Source organism: Thermobia domestica, chromosome 7, assembly GCF_964235325.1.
Source record: "Thermobia domestica chromosome 7, izTheDome1.hap1.1, whole genome shotgun sequence".
Lineage (NCBI taxonomy): Eukaryota > Metazoa > Arthropoda > Insecta > Zygentoma > Lepismatidae > Thermobia > Thermobia domestica.
Window position 1 is genome coordinate 301,057,577 of NC_137460.1, and position 19,339 is coordinate 301,076,915.

A 19,339-nucleotide genomic window follows, 5' to 3' on the forward strand; every position below is an offset into this window, starting at 1 on the left:
GGATATTTTACCTCCGGAACTACATTTTGACCTGCGAAAGACCATTGTTCATATGTTCTCTTTTTGCTGCCAGCAAACTAGGGAAAATAGAGTGGTGGTTTCCCGTTGCCTTCCACCCCGAGGTATCACAGCCGTTAAAGTCACTCTGACCACGCCTGGGACTAATGTGCAAGTTGCCGTACCAATCACTATGATTTCCGCCAACTTGGCTACTGGAGAACTGCTGCCTTCTCCCAGAACACTCTTCGTCTGGCTACTCCATTTAGACCACTTCGGTAGGGGTGGCCCTTCTGGTAGTGAACTACCACCGACACAGCTCTAAATTTCACTGTAGCACGCAATCCTCCCCACCCGACACATAAGTGTCTTCGTAAAGGTGGTGTTAACACGAATTTCCTGCTTTTGGTCAACATTTAATTTCGTTGGATAAAACTAAATATGTGGAACATCAATGGGACGTGTGTGGGGATTTCAAAATTGTTGGTTTTCTTATTGGGTTGCAAAGTGGTTATACTAAATATTCCTGCTTTCTATGTCTGTGGGACAGTCGGGCAACTAACCAGCATTATGATCAAACCGTGTGGCCTGAAAGAACGGAGCTTATTCCAGGAACACAAAATGTGATAAATGAAGCATTAGTGCCCAGGGAGAAGATTATCATGCCAGCATTACATATGAAGCTTGGATTGGCAAAACAATTTCTGGAAGCTCTGGATCACAATTCACCTGCCCTACAATGTATTAAACAAATGTTTCCAGCTTTATCAGAGGCAAAAGTTCTGGCTGGTATTTTCACAGGGCCTTAGATTTATGTCATACACTATAGTGCTACACTTAAACAAAGAAACAAAAAAAAAAAAAAAATGGGGGAGTTGGAAAGAAACGCTTGGGAGGCCTTTCATAAATTGGGGACGGGATTCTTGTGCGTAACCGAAGTGAAGCGTTTGATCACCAAGTTAAGACATTCATTGATCAATATCGAGCATTGGGGTGTAGAATGTCTTTAAAATTACATATGCTTCATTCACACCTGGATTTCTTTAGGGAGAATTAAGGAGATGTTAGCGAAGAGCACGGGGAACGTTTCCCACAAAAGAAAAAGAACCACTAACCCTCACTTTTGACTACGGAATTCCTGTACTTGATGAACACTTTCCTCCAATCTCAAGTGCTTTTGTATATATTTTTATAAGAAATGTAATATTTATGTATTGCTATGTAGATTTTTGTTACCCAGAAAGTTGATGTCCAAAATGTGTGTGTTATGTTTGTAGTTCAATGTTCCTATAAGATACAATTGTATAATATATTACTGTTTGAGTAAAATCTGATATGCTTATATCATTACAAATTTTGACATTACGGGAAAATAACTGCCATACTCGTGTTCAGCGGATGCAAATCATTAAGAAACCAATGTAAAATCAACAGAAGCACGACTACAAGGTTTGTATTATGCTTGTAGTTCAATGTTCTCATAAGATACAATTGTATAATATGTTACTGTTTCAATAAAATCTGATATGCATATATCATCACAAATTTTGACATTACAGGAAAATAACTGCCATACTCGTGTTCAGTGGATGCAAATCATTAAGAAAACGACTTAAAACCAACATAAGCACGACCTTGATCAAAATTTGTATACCAGTGTTATTATCGTGTATATGGTTTTGTCGTTCTCTGAGTCTGGCAACCCTGGTGATAATCTGCATTAATTGTTTATTGTAATTTTTTCTGTTGTTGCGATATGCATATTCGGCGAAGACTGGTACAGATACGGAATGAGGTCTCCGGCATTGGTAATCGCTAATTTGATATAAATGTATGATTTTCATGGGTTATTTCTTTCGTTTCCTAGGCGCTACTATATTATCAGGTGCTGGTTTACTTTTGGCGTACCAGATTTTGGAAAATTTACAGCTAAAATTGAATGCTTCGCATGAAAAGACATGTTTATAAAGAACAACTTTCTCCATGCGATAGAGTTAAGTACAAAGTAATACACCTGTAATAAGTTTACAAGTGTAGGGTTTACTAGTGTAAAACCTTTACATTTGTTTTACGACAAGAGGGCCCGGTGGCTCAGTGGTAGAGCGTTCACTTCTGGTGCTTGGAGTCTGGTTCGATGCCAGCTCGCGCCGTGTGGACTTCGTGGTGGACAAACCGTGCTCGTAGGTTTTCTCGGGGTTCTCCCAGTTTCTTCATTGCACTATTTCTCATTATCACCGTCTCCATAGATAAGTGCACATGAAAAATGACTATTAGGTGCTAAGTTTCCAGTGTAGAAGTATTTCTGAAAAATGTATAAAAGCTGTTATTTATGTTTGCAAGTGGTATGAAACCATGACATGTGCCATTGAAACTCGTATCGTTGCCAAAACCTATTTGTTTTCACTGTCCTCGTTACACGTATACCCACCGTCGCTGACGCGTCAGCTTCCTTCGGACGCACTCCTTCGCTATCGCTTCGGACCTCCAACTTCGCCCAGCGCTGACTCGGTTTGATAGCATTCGCCTTTTTGCAGACCACCATCAGGTTTACAAGTGTAGGGATACTAGTATAAAATCATTACAATTGTTGGATGGTATTCAGAGTCTACCCCAACTCGTTTCATGGCTCCAGAATCGAGTGGCAACTTGTTTTTTCTTAATTGTTATAAAGATACAAAACAACGAACCCTGGTGGGTTTCTAACCCCCTTCGCTCGCTCAGGGGTATTTTGTGGATAAGTAACACTGGAGATCTTATATGTGCATGATTGGGGGAGAAGCTGAAAGATACCCAAGAACACAAACCAAAAGTGGCCACTAGGAAACCATCAAATCGAGTCATTGCAGAGCGAAGCTGGGGGCCTGTGCGAGGAAGCGTCCGAAAGGAGCAGGCCCGTCATAGATGGTGAGTATATGTATAAGCGAGGATAGTGAAAAGATATGGCTTTTGGCAATGATAAGAGTTTGAATAGCACTCAGAGTTGGCAAAAAAAAAAAAAAAAAAAAACATTGTTTTTATTGAAAAATAAATAATTTTTTTTGTTGTTGTTGAAACCAAGATTTTTTTTTTTTTTTGGTTTAAATAATTTACTCTATGTATTTATATAACATATGGACAGAAATACATTTGTTTCGCCTTGGAGGTTATTATGCAACAATCGGGTTATGCTGGAAGGAGTCACTAAGCTTAAAGCTGAATCCAAACCGCTTCTCGACTTACATCCGAGAGAAACTGTCCTCCATTTGAACTCGAAACCGAGACTAATTGGCCACAAATGCGATACGTCTGCCGACTCACGAAGGACTCCTGATAAAAGTACGCTGTACTGATCTTTACATACTTGTTAATATACCTATCAAGAGTCATTTCAGAAGGACAAAAAGATAAACAGTTGCACAAGTGAAACCATTATACAGAATTACATATGAGCAATTTCAAAATACTGCAGAGTACAGAAGAACTAATTAGGCCAAGTTTGTTCATTACGACTTATATTAACTCAAGTTAAAGAAATACAACGACTTAATGTAGATATCAATAAGAAAAGTGAATAAAGATAAGAATTATTTCAGTCCACTTTGGCTCTGATCTATTTATACATAAATAGTTACAAAAGATACTTCTGATTTCAATAAATGCCTCTCGTTCGAGTTTGTAAGACCCCCCTCCCAAAAAGGTACAGCATTTCAATGTATTTTATCAATAGTAAACATTATTAAAACAAAATAATATTTAGATTCTTTCTTTGATTGCAATTGCACAATAATAACAAACTATTAAAGAATCACAAAAGAAACGTTTATAAACTTATATAAAAAAGTTGCTTTTGTAGTATAATCTCTTTGAGTAATGAATGGGGAATTCAGGTCTGAATATAATACGAATAATATACGGGAGTGAATCGTGATAACCCATAAATGTGTGTTCATCAAGATTTTACAAACACTTTTATTTTTTCGACCATTTTTCGTTTTTGGTTTAAACATTTTTTTTTTAATACAGATGGTTTAAACTATCCAACCCTGATAGCACTGCTCGTGGTTTCATACTAGTAACGTTCCACTTGTAAACGTAAATTATAACTTAATACAATGTGCAGAAATACACTGCAGGTGGAAAATAGCATCCAATGGAGTTATCCTTCATATGTACTCACTTATTTCGTCCGTTGTAAAGCACTTGCTCTGAATTGTAGTTTTTATGCCATATATTCGAAAGCCGTATTTATTCGCAAGTCGTAAAAGAATTTTGATTTTTCGAAAATTACTTCTTGTATCCCCCTTGAATTTTATCTATGCTGAATGAGGTAATGTCATGTCGCCTAGCGCAAATCTTTTGGAGAACAATAAGAAGGAAATTAGTGAAAGAATTGTAATTTTCAACAATTATTTCGTGTGGTGTGCCAAAATTAGCCTGCAAGTAATTGTTTCCCTGTACTGATTGAGGGGCTGTAGCCTGCACTTGAAAAACGAATACAGCTAAGGCTCTGCTGATTGCGCACCGTGAATGGAAGAACATAAAGCTGTTTCAAAAGATTATTTTAAGTACTTAAGGCTTGTGTATCTTACAATTACTCCTGTTTCATTTTTCTTCTTCAGTTGTAATTGTATTTCACAAATATTTATTTATTTATTAGCAGGCGCGTCAGTGATGGTAGGTATACGTATAAATCTGGATAGTGTAAGAAACATATGCCTGCGTGTGACACAGCTTTGCGGTACTTCCATGCTCACACACACTTCCTAGGTTAGTTAACAAAGACAGTGGATTTGATACACTGATCTTATGCTCTGTTGTCTTTATATAGTCCGTTCTATCAATTTTTCTGTAACTTTTGTAATTTTTGGGAGACACATCCGGAACTTAACCCAAGAATACAAACTGTTTTTTTAAGATATAATTCATGATGCAGTTTGATATAATTTGACACATACTTTTCTTACGTGGAGCCTTATGTGAGCACAGAATTTTAATAAAAGAAAAAAATTCTTATGTGTTACCATTATCGAACGATATCTCACATTCATGTATGGGTAGGAAGAAGGGAAGGGGTACATTCTTATTGTAATTCATTTGTATTTTTTTACACTGTTATTTGCTTGAAAATTAAATATGTCAAATAAAACAGCTTCCAAATAGATACGTTTTGAATAGTTAAGCACTTGTCTTGTAACAAATTTTGCAAAATGTTGCACAACTCTTCAACAAGGCGTGTCATTGAGGAAAGAAAGAAAATTAATGTGGTTCAAAACGAAACGTCCTGTAGGATATAATCTGCCTGTTTCTAGAATTAAGAAAATTATGTATTCCGTCTATTGTTATCAGGTTATTTCACACTACACATACACAACTAATACTTCAATCAAAATTGCTTCTTGTATATTTAAAAGGTTACGGAATGTTCCTACATTTTTCAATGTTCTGTCATACAATATGTAATTCACATCGCATTTCTGAAGATTCATTGCACTTCACAGAGTCTTTCGTAGGAATTTAAAATAATTTTCTCCTTTGTTAAATTCAGATTTTATTCTCTTGCTACTAGTCCAAAGAGCTATTAAGCGCTACGCAATTACTGAGCTTTTGAAAGTCACTCATGCATGTTGTATTGAACAACCAATCAATATGCATTGTTTGATATGGATGTTGGTGACACGTTTATTTTTATCTTTTCGTTTCTTACCGAACATTGATGAAATTTGTTTCACAACAAGTGGTAAAGATAGGTATTTACTTTTTTTAAAAAACTTTTTTGTAATAACCTTTTTTTTTTTTTTTTTTATCTTGCTCTAAGTTTTTAAGACAACTTGTGGTTATTGCAGGATTCAGGTATGGTGGGAACTTTGTGATAGAATATTTAAGTGAATGCAGCATAGTTTCAGTCTACTTCAGATACCCGATGTTTATGCATGGACAGAACATACGAAGTGTGCTATGGATTAGTGATCAAACCACATCAACCGCCAAAAGAGACAAGAAATAAACGTATGACAAATCTTATTAAATTACAACATAACATTACCATGTTATTCCGTTTACTGACATTCCGGAGAAGGGCCCTAATACCAATCCGATTGAGTTTACGCCTTAAAACTCCTAAAACGATGCCTCAACAATAGAAAGAAAGAAATCGATCAACAAACTTGCCTTGCTGATTCGAACTTGTATCTCGGTGACACTTTTTTTCTTTGTTTGTTTGTTTGTTCACTCAGTCCGGTTCGACTTCTGATCGTCGATTAAAATGGGCATTATACATTCGTGATCTTACGTACTTTTGTCTCCGAACTATCAATTTGGAGTGGTTCAGTGGTAGAGCGTTCTCCTCTGGTGCATGCGGTCCCTGGTTCGGTCCCAGCTCGCGCCAAGTGAACTTTGTGGTGGACAAACACCGTGTGCGTGGGTTTCCTCGGGGTTCTCCCAGTTTCTTGATTCCACTATTTCATCCACTTCTTATCATCACCGTCTCCTTTTAGCCTACCCGGCATAAACGTGGGACATAAACCCCAGAGATTTCATTTATCAATTTGCTTGAATTACTTTCCTGTGTCCCCGCGTAGCGTAGTCGCTAACGTTCTCGCCTCCGATGTGAGCGGTCCCGGGTTCGATTCCCGGTGGGGCCACTCGGTCGAAGAAGTGTAAAACGCTTTTTCAGGCCAGCCACCTTGAATGAGGTTTTCGTGAATTTCCTTCATTCACACCAGGCAAATGCCGGGGTGGTACCTAACTTATAGGTCCCAGGCCGCTTCCTTCCTTCCCTTTCCCCGGATAGTGTGCTCGCCGAGGGACATCATCCCTCAAAACGTGACGGGCTAAATGGCCTTAGATGCCGAGAGCCCAGAAATCTAAGTCCCATCCCATCTCCCATCGATTACTTTCCTACCGCACGTGGGGTGCTGATCGTATTGTTCTGTTGCGATTCTATCGTAGCGTAATCCGTTTGAAGTTAGACTAGAGTTGTATTGCTTACTCAGCCCGTTCATCTGTGGTGAAGCAATTTGACACTGTTCATCACCAGGGAATTTGGGTGAGTACTGGTTCTTGTCGCAATAACCATGTTACGCACCTTTATGTAGAAGCAAACGAACCATCGTTAGCCTATCTTCGCGAGAGACTTCTAAACTATACGCCCATGTCCGTTGCATATCTGACCATCGCCACAGATTTCTTTTACGTGGTGGCAAGATTTACGACCAGTATGCAGCACATCCCTGTACTACACGCCCATTGTGTGTTCGTGCTTACGATTTGCAGCGGACGAATTTGTTTGATCGCCTCTTTGTTTGCTGCATGTATGTGTTCTTTGACCATTGTTGTTGACTCCCCGATGGTTTGACCTTCGGTGGATATCGCACATCAAATAGCACGTAGGTATCCAGGAGTTCCAGCAAGAGTTCGGATCATTACTAAAACAGTACCCAGATTTTAATGTGGTGCATACCGACGGTTCCAAAGATGATCATTCCGTTGTTGTACCTTTGTCAGAGATGAGAACAGTTCGGATTTAATCTGCATTGCCCTTGTTCAAAACTAGCAGCAGTTAAGCTTGCTGTCAATCATGCGCCGTAGCTTTCAATATATCGTGTGCTTATTTGTACTGGCTGCACTAATGATTCGCATAGCGTTAGTATTAACCTGGAGAATATCTGCAGTAAATTCTGTCGTAAAGACTTTGTGGTAAGATGACTTCAGGTACAGAAACAGGGCTGTGCCTTCGTCTTTTGCTGCTGCCGGGACATATCGTCATTCGGGAAAGCGAACATGGGGACGCAGCAGCCAAGAACGCAACACTGACAGATCTGATCTGAGTGGCTATTACCTCCACCGTATTACCTTTCACTGACAAGCAAATTCGAACATGGCTAGAAACATACACTTCACTCGGTAAAAGCTCTTTTGGACAATTGGCAGACGTCGTCGCCCACTATCCGCCAACATGAAGTGATCATTTCTCGCTTGCGCATCGGACACCCATCTAACATATTCTTACAGAATACGTGGTACTAACAGTCCATGTTGTTAAGACTATTATCCCATTGAGTATTCCACAGATTCTTGTAGAATGTCAAGATCCACTGACGCAAATGCGGGGAGAATGAGGGGGACATGTTCCTTCCAATCTAGAAATCCCCCCCCCCCAATAATGCGATTTCAAATGTGTTTTTTGAGGAGAAATGTGATGATTTGTGTCCGATTGCTGCAAAGGAAAGTGAGATGAAATTGATGTCCCCTAGAATAAGCTTCAGATCTGCTCTCCTCCCAATGTTGAAGACAGCTCTGCTCCCCTGACCCTCCACTGCATTGTTTATCAACTTCATAAATATTTTGAACATCGCTTAAAAAAAAAAAAAAATGTTAACCTCCCCCTCAATGTTGAAGACAGATTTGCGCGGCTGTCAGGATCACTCAGAACGTAGAGGATTGCTTAAAATTTTCATCTGATTTTTGAAGGTAATGTAGTCTAAAGTGACAGTGTTTATATCTTTAACCCTAAAATTGAAATAATGATCGCTGTCTGAGTTGTTTTTTCTTTCTTTTTAATTTTTCCTGTTTTGTTATTTGATTATAGTTTTGAGTTATTTTCCTGTTACATATTGTAGAAACAGTTTTACATTCTTTTGACATTTTCGCGATCTTTGTTTTAATTTGTATTGTTTTTTTGGTTTATTCTCATAATTTATAAATCTAAATTTTTTGACAAGTTATGTCATGAACTTTTAATGCACAATATGTGTTGACTATTGACCTTATCGTGATGAGGATCGATAAATGAATTAGTTCATGCAAAAAGGGTTTCAATCACCAAAATGGCGAAATTGAATTAACAACGAATAATTGTCCGTATTGGGTACACCTATGTTTCTACGCATAAAGAGCTTCAGTTTCATTGGTCTAACATTTTATAAACAGATTTGAATTTCGATTATTCTACGCAGCATGGACTTGAGTCAGTAACTGAAGTCCTTCCTCCAAAGAGCTTCATATGTTATTGGCAATAGCTAGTGATTTCGTCCTTTTCGGTTGGTACACCTATAATGTCTGGAACCTGGCAAAAAAAAGCCTTAACACAGTTTGTGTTTAAAAAGAGAGCAAAAACTAATAAGTAAATAAAAGTACATGCATACAGGGCTTTGTCTATAATTTACATGCAAGAAGGGCTTCAATCCATAGCGCGAAGGTTTTTTTTTTTTTTTTTTTTTTTTTTTTTTTTTTTTACCGTGGCAATGAGCATAAAAATGGTTTTCCTATACAGCATTTGATGAATGTAATTTTTATCTATGTGGAAAAATGGTGCATCTTGCTTTTATAGTTTCAAAATTGCAATGTTTGCCTTATTTTTCTCGAAACTAAGTTTGTTTGACTGAAGCCCCTTTTGCATTAACTGATTCAAATAGCCTAGCTGCTAACACTCCAATAAAACCTAAACTAAGAAATCCATCAACAAGAACAAAAACTAAAAACAAAATGTGGTTTGACATCGTTAGAATTATATTTTTATACAAATAGTGGTTTCACGATTTTATCTTTTTTTTTTTTTTTATTTGTCATTCATATTCCTATTATTTTGTGCTGAAAATTATTGATCATGTAGATTTTCAAATTTATATTAAAAAATGAAGTAATTAAACAAACTTTTCCCTAAAGAAAAAAAAAATTCTCAGTAAGTTGCTCATGGCTAGACATCGGATTTTTAGGTAAAAACCTATTTTTTTTCTTAGCTCAGAATGAAAAATAAAGTCGTATATGAAGGTTTTATGACAAATTAAAGCACTAGCACCAAGTTTTATTTTGCCTAAAAATACATAATTGAACGTTAGATCCTATTTTTGCCTATTTTGAGCAAACTAAACATGTGAAAATTTTCGAAAGGTTAAACACGAGAAAACTGTTGTACCCACATGTTGTCACCACAGCAGGCAGGGTGGCAAATATGGGGAAACATTTTTAGACCAGATCAAATGAATGATTCTTCTATCCCTACTGATTTGCTATACATCCGATCGCACTACACATTTCATATTCCCGTTATTTGCAGAATTAATGGGCTTGGAAATACCACTTTCTAAGAATATTGAGCTTATTCAGGAAGTGAAGCAAAAAATCGTGGAAGTGCTCGGTGAAGTTGGAGAGAAAGTGAAGATAAAACTTGAAACGGTATTGGAAAAGAACTTGGGACTCAAACTCAAGAGTTTGTGTGCAACAACAGATAATTTCGCTGCAAAACAAAGTGAATAGAAATGCAAAATAACAATCGAACATGTACCCAAGTTGAAGTTTTCTCCCATCACGTCAGTTGATGTGAAACGTTCATTCTCTGCGTACATGTTCATCCTCACCAACAAACAACACCGTTTCACCATAGAAAACCGGGAAATGGTGCTTGTTATTTACTGTGAGGACAATTACGTCTTATGTGGTGCCGAAATGTGAAGGTGTTCTGTTTATACTGAAGATTTATCTACAGACATATAGTTTTATTTAAAATTCTTAATTTCAGCAGTATTTCAATATTAAGCAGATTAAAATGTAAGGTAACATGACGTGTGTGCATGCATTTCTGTATCTTAAAATTTGTATTCAGATCGGAATGCATCATTCCATTAAAAATGAGTATCTTTTATAAGAGCCTATTTTTCCATTTTTAATGCTTAATTTAGTATTTTTGGCACTTATTTTAGGCATCTAAAACATACTTTTTTAGAACCTAAAAATCCGATGTCTACTCATGACATACTTTATTCATTTTCTGTTTCTCTGTGGTACGTGTTTTCGTAAGTGAATATTTCAAAGGAATGAATAAAATAAATATACGGTGTTTGAAATTTTCTTATCTTATGCTTGAAAATCAGCTTTTTTTCTTCAATTTGACTAGTGCAGCATATATGCATTTTACGTTATTGTGTTTTATCTTTTATACAAAGTGTATATATATATATATATATATATATATATATATATATATATATATATATATATATATATAATGGAAAACGGATTGATTAATCTTAAGATCTTGTCGGAATTGCTATCTTAAACTTGCCATCGATCAGGGTAATATTTACCATGTTCGGGGTTATATATAACAATTTAGAACGTTATTGATTCAACTCCTGTGCTGAGAACTTTGTTGTAATGGTACAAGTTCCATTTTGATTATCTGAGCGCCAGTTACAGTTTTCTTTCGGAGAAGTACCAGTGAAAACCTTCTATTAATAACTTACAGAATATTGCCTTAGTAACAACGTTACTTTTAAAGTTAGTATTAACTTTCTTAAAATCGCTTACGACTACCTAATAATCCCAAGAGTGACGGTGTTGACTGATGATGGTATGGGATTTAACAGAACAAGGCAAACTGGTGTTATTTTAAGTCTCAAAACATTTTGTAATTTTAAAATAAAACACTTCAGTTCATTCAAATAATTTTAAGGTATTGGTGTAAACGTAAGTAGATTATTGTATTATCAACTTGCCTATTTGAATATGCTTCTTCTAAGCTTTGACTAACAAAATAATTATTTTTATCTTTTTTAGATGTTCAAATGTACAGAACAAATATGCAGATGCAGCAAAGCAGGAGTTACAAATGTGTATTATTCATAGATTGAATCTGAGAAGCCGTAGAAGAAAATATGAGGGCTATTTAAGATGTAAAAAAAATATGGAATTAGTTGCTACAAAATTTGAAGACGACGATTAAAAAAATAGATTACAACATTGAAAACTAAGCTTACATCATGGCATCTGAATTAGAGTCTAGAAGTGAAAATTCTCTGGAACACAATAAAGTAATCACTGAAAACAAAAACTCGTCACTACTAGTATTCAAAGATGAGACTCCGACTCCCACTCTGGAATTTGTTTCAGTGAAGTGTGAACCTGATATACAGGGACACACAGCATCATCTACAGTGTGTAATGATAAATCAGAAGAAAGTGAAATTCAAGGATCACCATGTAAAATTGGATCAGACAAAACAGCGGAAGATATTCGAAATGGTATACAGGAATGCGAGTTTGTTTCCCTAAAATGTGAACCTGACATAGGAGAGATTACATACTCTGCTGCATGCGATAGCAAACTGAATGGAAATGATATTTCGAGATCATCACGCGAAATTGTGTCCAGTAAGTCAACAGAAGATATACAGAACGATACAAAGGAACACGAGCCTCCAAGGTAAATTTTTATATTGTAATGTCTTTTAGGTAGAGTCAATAATATTCCGGGATCAGCCCTTCACCATATTTTATTATTAAAAATAGTTTTCTATAAACAGTTTACAAAATTTCTTTGTTAAGTGTGTATTTTCCAGTTATTTCTTAAGTAACTAATGATGAAGGTTAATTTAGGTATATACGGAATCCTTTTCGCTCTAGGGTTTGTTACTAAAGAATCTTCTTAGCCCGAATCGACTAAGAGACGGTGAGTGGAAAACCTCCTTCGCCCAAACCAGTTCCGGAGGTGGTTTGTAGCGAGGAATCTCCTTACTCCAATGCGGTTCTGCAGATATAGTAGTAGTATGATACTCCCTTATCTAACGCGAGTTCAGGAGTAGGTTTGAGGTCAATTGATCAGTGGTAACTGATGATTTGGTCCTCACCTGACCTCCTTTTATCTGGGTTTCTGGGCAAGTCGATAATATTCGCGTTCCACCGTGTGGGCTTCGTGTCTTCTTGGTTCTTCCATGTTTCGTCTGTTTTTATAAACAATAGCACGTGTTTTATAATTGTAACATGTACTTGAAGAACTAATATACACTGAAAGGTGGGGATCCTTACAATACATATAGGTGTATCTATCTGTTTGTTTCGTGCAAATTTAGTGACATTTTACTTTTAGGTATGCAGTTATAATTGCGAATTTCTGAAACCGTGAAATTCAGATTCTTGAGTTCTATGACTTTGAAATGTTCCTCGCTTATGGCTTCGCCGTTGTCTTTATTACTAACTGCTTCTATCTTTATTTGCAGTCACTAGAACATGATCAGTTGCAATGTACGATCTAAACGAATAGACTCCTAAGATGTAGGCTTGTTTCCGTTTATCTTGTAGAATATAATCCATTTTCTTTATTGTACGATTATCTGGAGAAATAATTTTTTGAATATTTGGTAGACATGCATAGATTTGGCTATAATATTTTTTTTAGCTGATGAGAAAATTATTAGTTTTCCTTGTTGATACCTTACCAACTATTTATCAAGACATTTTTCTGCTTTTATTTTCCCTTTGAAATCGGCTAAAACCAGGCCCGTATTTAGGTAAGTGATATTCTGTGCTCGAACACAGGGCGGCTTTTTTTTTTTTTTTTTTTTTTTTAAGATTCACAATAAAGTAATATTTGAAACTAAGAAGTAATAGAATGCATTTTCTCCATACAGTAAATTAAAACCTACACGAATAAATTACATACCAGTATCGGAATGTGCCCTCAATGGATAAGTAGTTAAGCTCGTCGCCTTGTAATCAAGGGATCCCGGGTTCGATTGCCGGTAGGGACGCAAGTGATTCGGACCCCAAGTTAAGGTGTAGATCCTGTCCTTAGTACGTCTTCATCATCTCATGGAAGGCAATGGCAAACTACCATGAGTTCATCTTGCCCAGGGACTTTCGGGTCAAACATCTACCTTCGGGCAGAACACCACTTCATAATCATCATTGAGATAATTAGACCATTTAAAATTACGTTGTAACTTTTGTTACCTGTAATACCTAAACTGCTACTCAACAAGAGCTGATATGTTTACAAAATCAATGGCTTGTTTCCTTGTTTGAGACATAAATTTGTGTGTGCGTGTGTACGGGAGGGGGGAGCGGTAAATTATTTAGAGCACAGGGGAACACAATATATAAATACGGACCTGGTTTTATATTATGCAATATTAAGAATATATTATTTAATTTACGTTTTGTGGTTCTTATCTTAATTACCAATAGGCTATATAAAACATTTTATTTTATTCTTTAGTGATATTGATGATGAAGAAAATATATCTACTAGTGAAGGAGAGCTTTCTAACAACCATTTTTCTTCCTTTACTGTGTTAAAGAACCATTATTTGTTGACGGAATGCCAGAGATCTTTCACTGATGATCAGCATTTGGGATCTAGCATAGAGACAAACTCATATCCTTGTGAAGTGTGTGAAAAGACATTTCCTCGAAAGCGAGGACTCGCGAAACACTTATTGACTCATACGAATCCGAAATCATATTCCTGTAAGCTGTGCGACAAGACATTTAATAAAAAGCGTGAATTTCTGATCCACTTGTCGCGTCATACAGGTGTTAAACCACATTCTTGTGATGTATGTGAGAAGTCATTTTCTGATAAGAGAAGCCTTATAGGACATTTATCCACTCACACAAACCAGAAGCCATTCTCATGTAAGGAGTGTGATATGTCATTCACAGTAAAGCAGACTTTTGTTAGACACATGTCAACACATACAAATAGTAATTTATATGCGTGTGAAGTATGTGGGAAATCATTTACGTATAGGAGAGACTTAGTACGACATTCGTTATCCCACACAAATCATAAGCCACATGTATGTGAACAGTGTGGCAAATCATACACACAAAAGCATAACTTGAATATCCATCTGCTAACACATACGAATCCTAAGCCATATTGTTGCGAGACTTGTGGGAAATCTTTCTCCGACAGGAGATGCCTTATTGGCCATTTATCCACTCATACAAATCACAAACTTTTCACCTGTGAAGAATGTGGAAGCTCATTTTCTGTAAAACAAACTTTTGTCAGACACTTGTCAACTCATAAAAAGACAAACCTATATGGTTGTGAATCCTGTAGTAAAACATTCGCCTATAGAAGAGATCTGTTACGTCATACATTAACTCATTCAAATTATAAACCTTATTCATGTGAGGAGTGTGGTAAGTCATACACTCAGAAGCATAACCTAATGAGCCATCTTTCTATTCATAAAAATCTAAAGCCATATTCTTGTGAGGAATGTGGACGATCATTTATTGCAAAGCAAAGTTTGGTCAGACATTTATTAACACATAAATCTAACGACAGGCAAATTAATACATAAGTGTAAGACGGCTATATTTTATTTACAGATGAAATTCCAAATGAGGCGCCTAGAATCAAACCTCGCCAAATCCTCTTACACACTTTTGTGGAAATTTGATTACAGGGTCATTTGCAGTATTAAAACTATCTCGGATTTGACAACATAATGTTGTTAAATCTTAGGAAGAGTGGCATTTTACATTATTTTCCTAAACGACATCAAGGTTATCATCATCTTCCTCGACTACGTAGTCAGACTCAGTTTCGTCAGCTGGTTGAGACGTCCCTCCAACTTGATTTTTCTCCAATCGAAAATAAAACTGAAGACATTAACTGTTCCTCCGTTCTTTCTCCAAAATGCTTAGATAACAGTTTCGCGATGTCCTGTATTTTTATGGCTTTAGACTGAGCTGGGTTGTGCTGGGATACAATAGGATGTGCTGGGTTTATTTGAAATAATGTTTTCTTTGAATTGAGCATGTTTAAAACTATAGGATAGATCAGCGTTTCCCAACCTTTTTCAACTTGTGGCACACTACAGGTGTAACTTGAATTCTCGCGGCACACCCATATATATATATATATATATATATATATATATATATATATATAATTACCGTGGTATTTTAATGTGATTACTAATTTCCTTCTTACAGAGAAGAAAGCTCGATCACTGATTTTCCCCTGTGCTAAATCATTATACTTATTTTTCATTCTAATTTTAAAATAGAAAACAATAGCAATGAAATATAGGACTCGGGTTTTTAAAAATCCACTTTCTCTTTCGAAAACTGTATCTAACCTCTAACTAAAAGGGAAGATCACTAAATAACGAACAAATAAACAAATCTCCTATACTTTTAAAACACAAATGTAGGTAATTTGTATGCATGCTTGCTTTGTTGAATTTATTGAATGATATGTTAAAATTTCAAGTTACGAAATAGTCTGCAACAATAAAGAAGTAATAATGGTCATGACAATGATAAATACGTTTTTCAACATTAAAAATGTACAGAAAAGTAACACAGTATGAAATTTAAAATTGTAGATTTATAGTAGAGGTTCATAGTAATGTGAAATATAAATATACATTTTCCCCTGTCTTGCAATTTGGTTCGTATAGAATTAATAATTTGTTTCGATTTTTTCGCGGCACACCAGCGACCCATTCGCGGCACACCAGTGTGCCGCGGCACACCGGTTGGGAAACGCTGGGATAGATTGTATAAGTCAATTTGTATGAAAAATGGATTTGGCGGGGTTTAATTTTAGGCCCCTCAAATACTGTTCGAGGTTTATTAATACTGAAAGTATAACAATTTGGTTATTATAACAGCAACAAAAATAAATATTAATGCAATAACAATAATGAAAGGCAATTGGGGGCTTTTGCAATGAAGTGGCGTCGTAATGCAAGGAGCAAATGTAGCAGTACATATAAGAGATAGAACGCGCTCTGTACCAGACATGTAATAATCTATCACTGATAACCTAGAGTGGTCTATGGTGCAACGTTGGGGTGTTATGCTCATCTTGAAGGAGCTCGAAAATGTAATTCTTAATGTTTCAGATCTATATTTTCCATGTGAAATTATAACAACTGTTTCAAATTAATTTTAAAATTAGAAGGTGGTTGACTTTTGATGATTTACGAGGGGAGTTAGATAAGTTTCTGCCCTTGCAGTGAAAGCATTACGCCAGGTACACAGTGATAGCATTTTATTCAACATAGTTGCCTTGTAGATTGACACAGTTAATATAACATTTCTGCAACAATTCTATCCCATGATAATAAAACATTTTATCTTGTGCTGCAAACCATGCCTCTGCAGCTGCTATGACGTCATTAGTGTGTCTAAATTCAGTTCCTTTCAGGTGCATCTAAAGTTTTTGGAAAAGATAATAGCCTGGGGGGGGGGGGGAATTCTGAAAAATAGGAAAGATGGTCAATGGTATCGAACTTCAGTTCACACGGTTTGTGCATTGCGATGTTTGCTTTGTGGCAAGAAGGAGATGCGTTTGGATAGCTTTCCTCGTCTTTTCCTTCAATGCGGTATGCAATTTTTCCAGCAAGTTCACAAATCTTTCAGCATCCCATGTAGTGTCCTTTTTCAGATATTCGCTCAGTATTACTCCCTCACAATCCCGCAATATGACACCCATCACTTTCCCAGCTGATTTTTCTCTGCAACGTTTTTTCGGCCTTGGTGACTTACTATGACAGCACTGCTTAGACTGAGTTGGTCTCGGGAAAGTTGGAAGCATTCACTGAAAAACGGCGCAACACACTCTTGCATAGTTCCTTCTTGTCCGCTTCTGATCAGTTGTGAGGAGTTTCGGCATCCACTTCGTCGGCAATTTTTCGTACTAAGTTCTTCATACACGATGTAAAACACACGCTCGACACTGATTCCTAGTGTCTCTGCAATACGTGACAGACCAGTTCGACCATCTGCAATGTACATGTCATGCACACGATCCACAATTCCCACGGTCATCACTATTTTTGATTTTCCACATCCCTCCTCATCTTCGGTGCTCTTCCTACCCCTCCTGAACTCTGCTACCTACAATTTCACTGTGCTTTATGATGAACAGTCATTGTCCATTGCCTGTGTCAATTCATCAAAAGTTTTCTTCTCTCCCATATTCTTTGAGAAGAGGTATTTGATGACTACTCTCTTCTGACTTTGGTAAAAGTCACCATTTGCTCCGCTATGTCACTTCAAACCTGCAAAAAGTATTTTAATACCTTTACGATTTTTTGCAAAACATCCTGTAAAATATAGTTACATAACATACTATAAGTATTCTTAAATACGAGTTCAGTTACTGTGTTAAGTGGGAAACTTATCTAACCCTCATCGTATAATGGTGTATGTGTTTAATGAACCCATAAGTCCGATATTGTGAGAAATATTTGAAAATAATTATAGGTAAAGATAAATGTTTCCAAATTTCCATTAATTTGTATGGAAGTCTCAAAATATAAAGAGCATCTACTATAATATGCAATATTTACGTATTCAGGAAATTTTAATCTGAAATATCACCGATATTCCTTGGGATATTGATTTTTGTGACTGGTGAACCATTTGTAATGTATGAGCTATATACTGTATTTCACTCGAAGGAATAGATCATTACGTTATGTTTTCTCGCAACTGGCTTTAAGAAGTCATTCGGTAAACACAAGAAGTATGAATATTCTTTTGAAGTAACCCAGAGTTTATCGCTGATGACTTCCCATAAAATTTGCAGCTTTTAGCTAATAATAGGATTCTTGTGGGTGTTCAACTTAAGCAAATAGTAAAATTATTCAAATATGTAAATAAAAGCAGACTCATTACACTTTCTCGTTCTTCCGGATGTTTTGAAGTCAACAATTGAACATGCTAAAAGCAAGAGTCTTTGTGTGACCATTATTAGTATTATTAAGTGTTCTATAAGGAGCGATCAACTGAAACCCGTTCATTCTATGTATTATTGGTATAGTATGTAGGAGGATATTGTTTGTTGAATAGTGTGTAATGGCTAATGTCCCTGTGTGTTGGGTGTAGGAATGTTGTTGATACGTGTTTCCGTTTTGCAGGTATAACGAGTGAAAGATGGCGTTCAAGATCCCCAATCCGTCTTCCGTTTTCTGAGTGCCGAAGGTTGTCAACCAGCTAAAGTGTTCCGGTGTATGAAAGAGTGTATGGTGATGCATGCGTCTCCAAAAGAACAGTGATGGACTGGACCAGAATGATTCGAAAGGGGCGTGAACAAACCATTGATTACCCCCGTCCTGATCAAGCCCATGTTGTTGAAACAGAGGACACGCGTGAAAAGGTAACTGCGGCTATAGCTGCGGATAGCAGTGTTGGGCAAATTTCAATTGAATTAACAATTAACAATTAATCTGTAAATTTAATTGTTAATTGCAATTAACAATTGAAATAAGTAATGGTTAATTGTTAATTGCAGTTGGCCATTAAAAAAGGAGAATCAATTGCAATTGATCAATTGAAAGTAATTGCAGTGGAAAGTAATTGCAATTGAATTCTGTAATTCAATTGCAATTGAAATTAATTGGCAATTGATTCAATTGCAATTGATTTCCACAGCAATTACTTTCAATTGATTGATCAATTGCAATTGATTTTCACTGATTAATTTTCAACACTGTAGTTCAGAGAGGGCGTGGGGCAATGAAAACTTTAGCCACGACCAATTGACTCACCACCCGTCGTGACCCACGACCCACCGTGACCCACTCTGACCCACCACCCACCATAAATCACTCTTACC

At 36.4% G+C, this 19,339-nt stretch overlaps 1 protein-coding gene across 2 annotated transcripts; it reads left to right on the forward strand.

Moving 5' to 3' along the window:
• Positions 1–1,669: 1,669 nt before the first annotated feature.
• LOC145691111 (uncharacterized) lies at positions 1,670–15,233 on the forward strand. 2 transcript variants are annotated; one of them, XM_081766816.1, is made up of 3 exons: positions 1,670–1,792; positions 11,530–12,175; positions 13,967–15,233. In XM_081766816.1, the coding sequence occupies exons 2-3, from the start codon at positions 11,733–11,735 to the stop codon at positions 15,063–15,065; spliced, it is 1,542 nt and encodes a 513-aa protein (XP_081622942.1). In that variant the 5' UTR covers positions 1,670–1,792; positions 11,530–11,732; the 3' UTR covers positions 15,066–15,233. The 2 variants fall into 2 exon arrangements, with proteins under 2 accessions (XP_081622942.1, XP_081622943.1); XM_081766817.1 differs by having other exon boundaries at positions 1,715–1,805.
• Positions 15,234–19,339: the final 4,106 nt, after the last annotated feature.

Bases quoted from the DNA above. Each gene is read 5' to 3' on its own strand.
- LOC145691111 (XM_081766816.1), top strand. From the start codon at position 11,733: ATGGCATCTGAATTAGAGTCTAGAAGTGAAAATTCTCTGGAACACAAT. The intron at 12,176-13,966 runs GTAAATTTTTAT...TTTATTCTTTAG, and splicing joins AAGGAACACGAGCCTCCAAG to TGATATTGATGATGAAGAAA.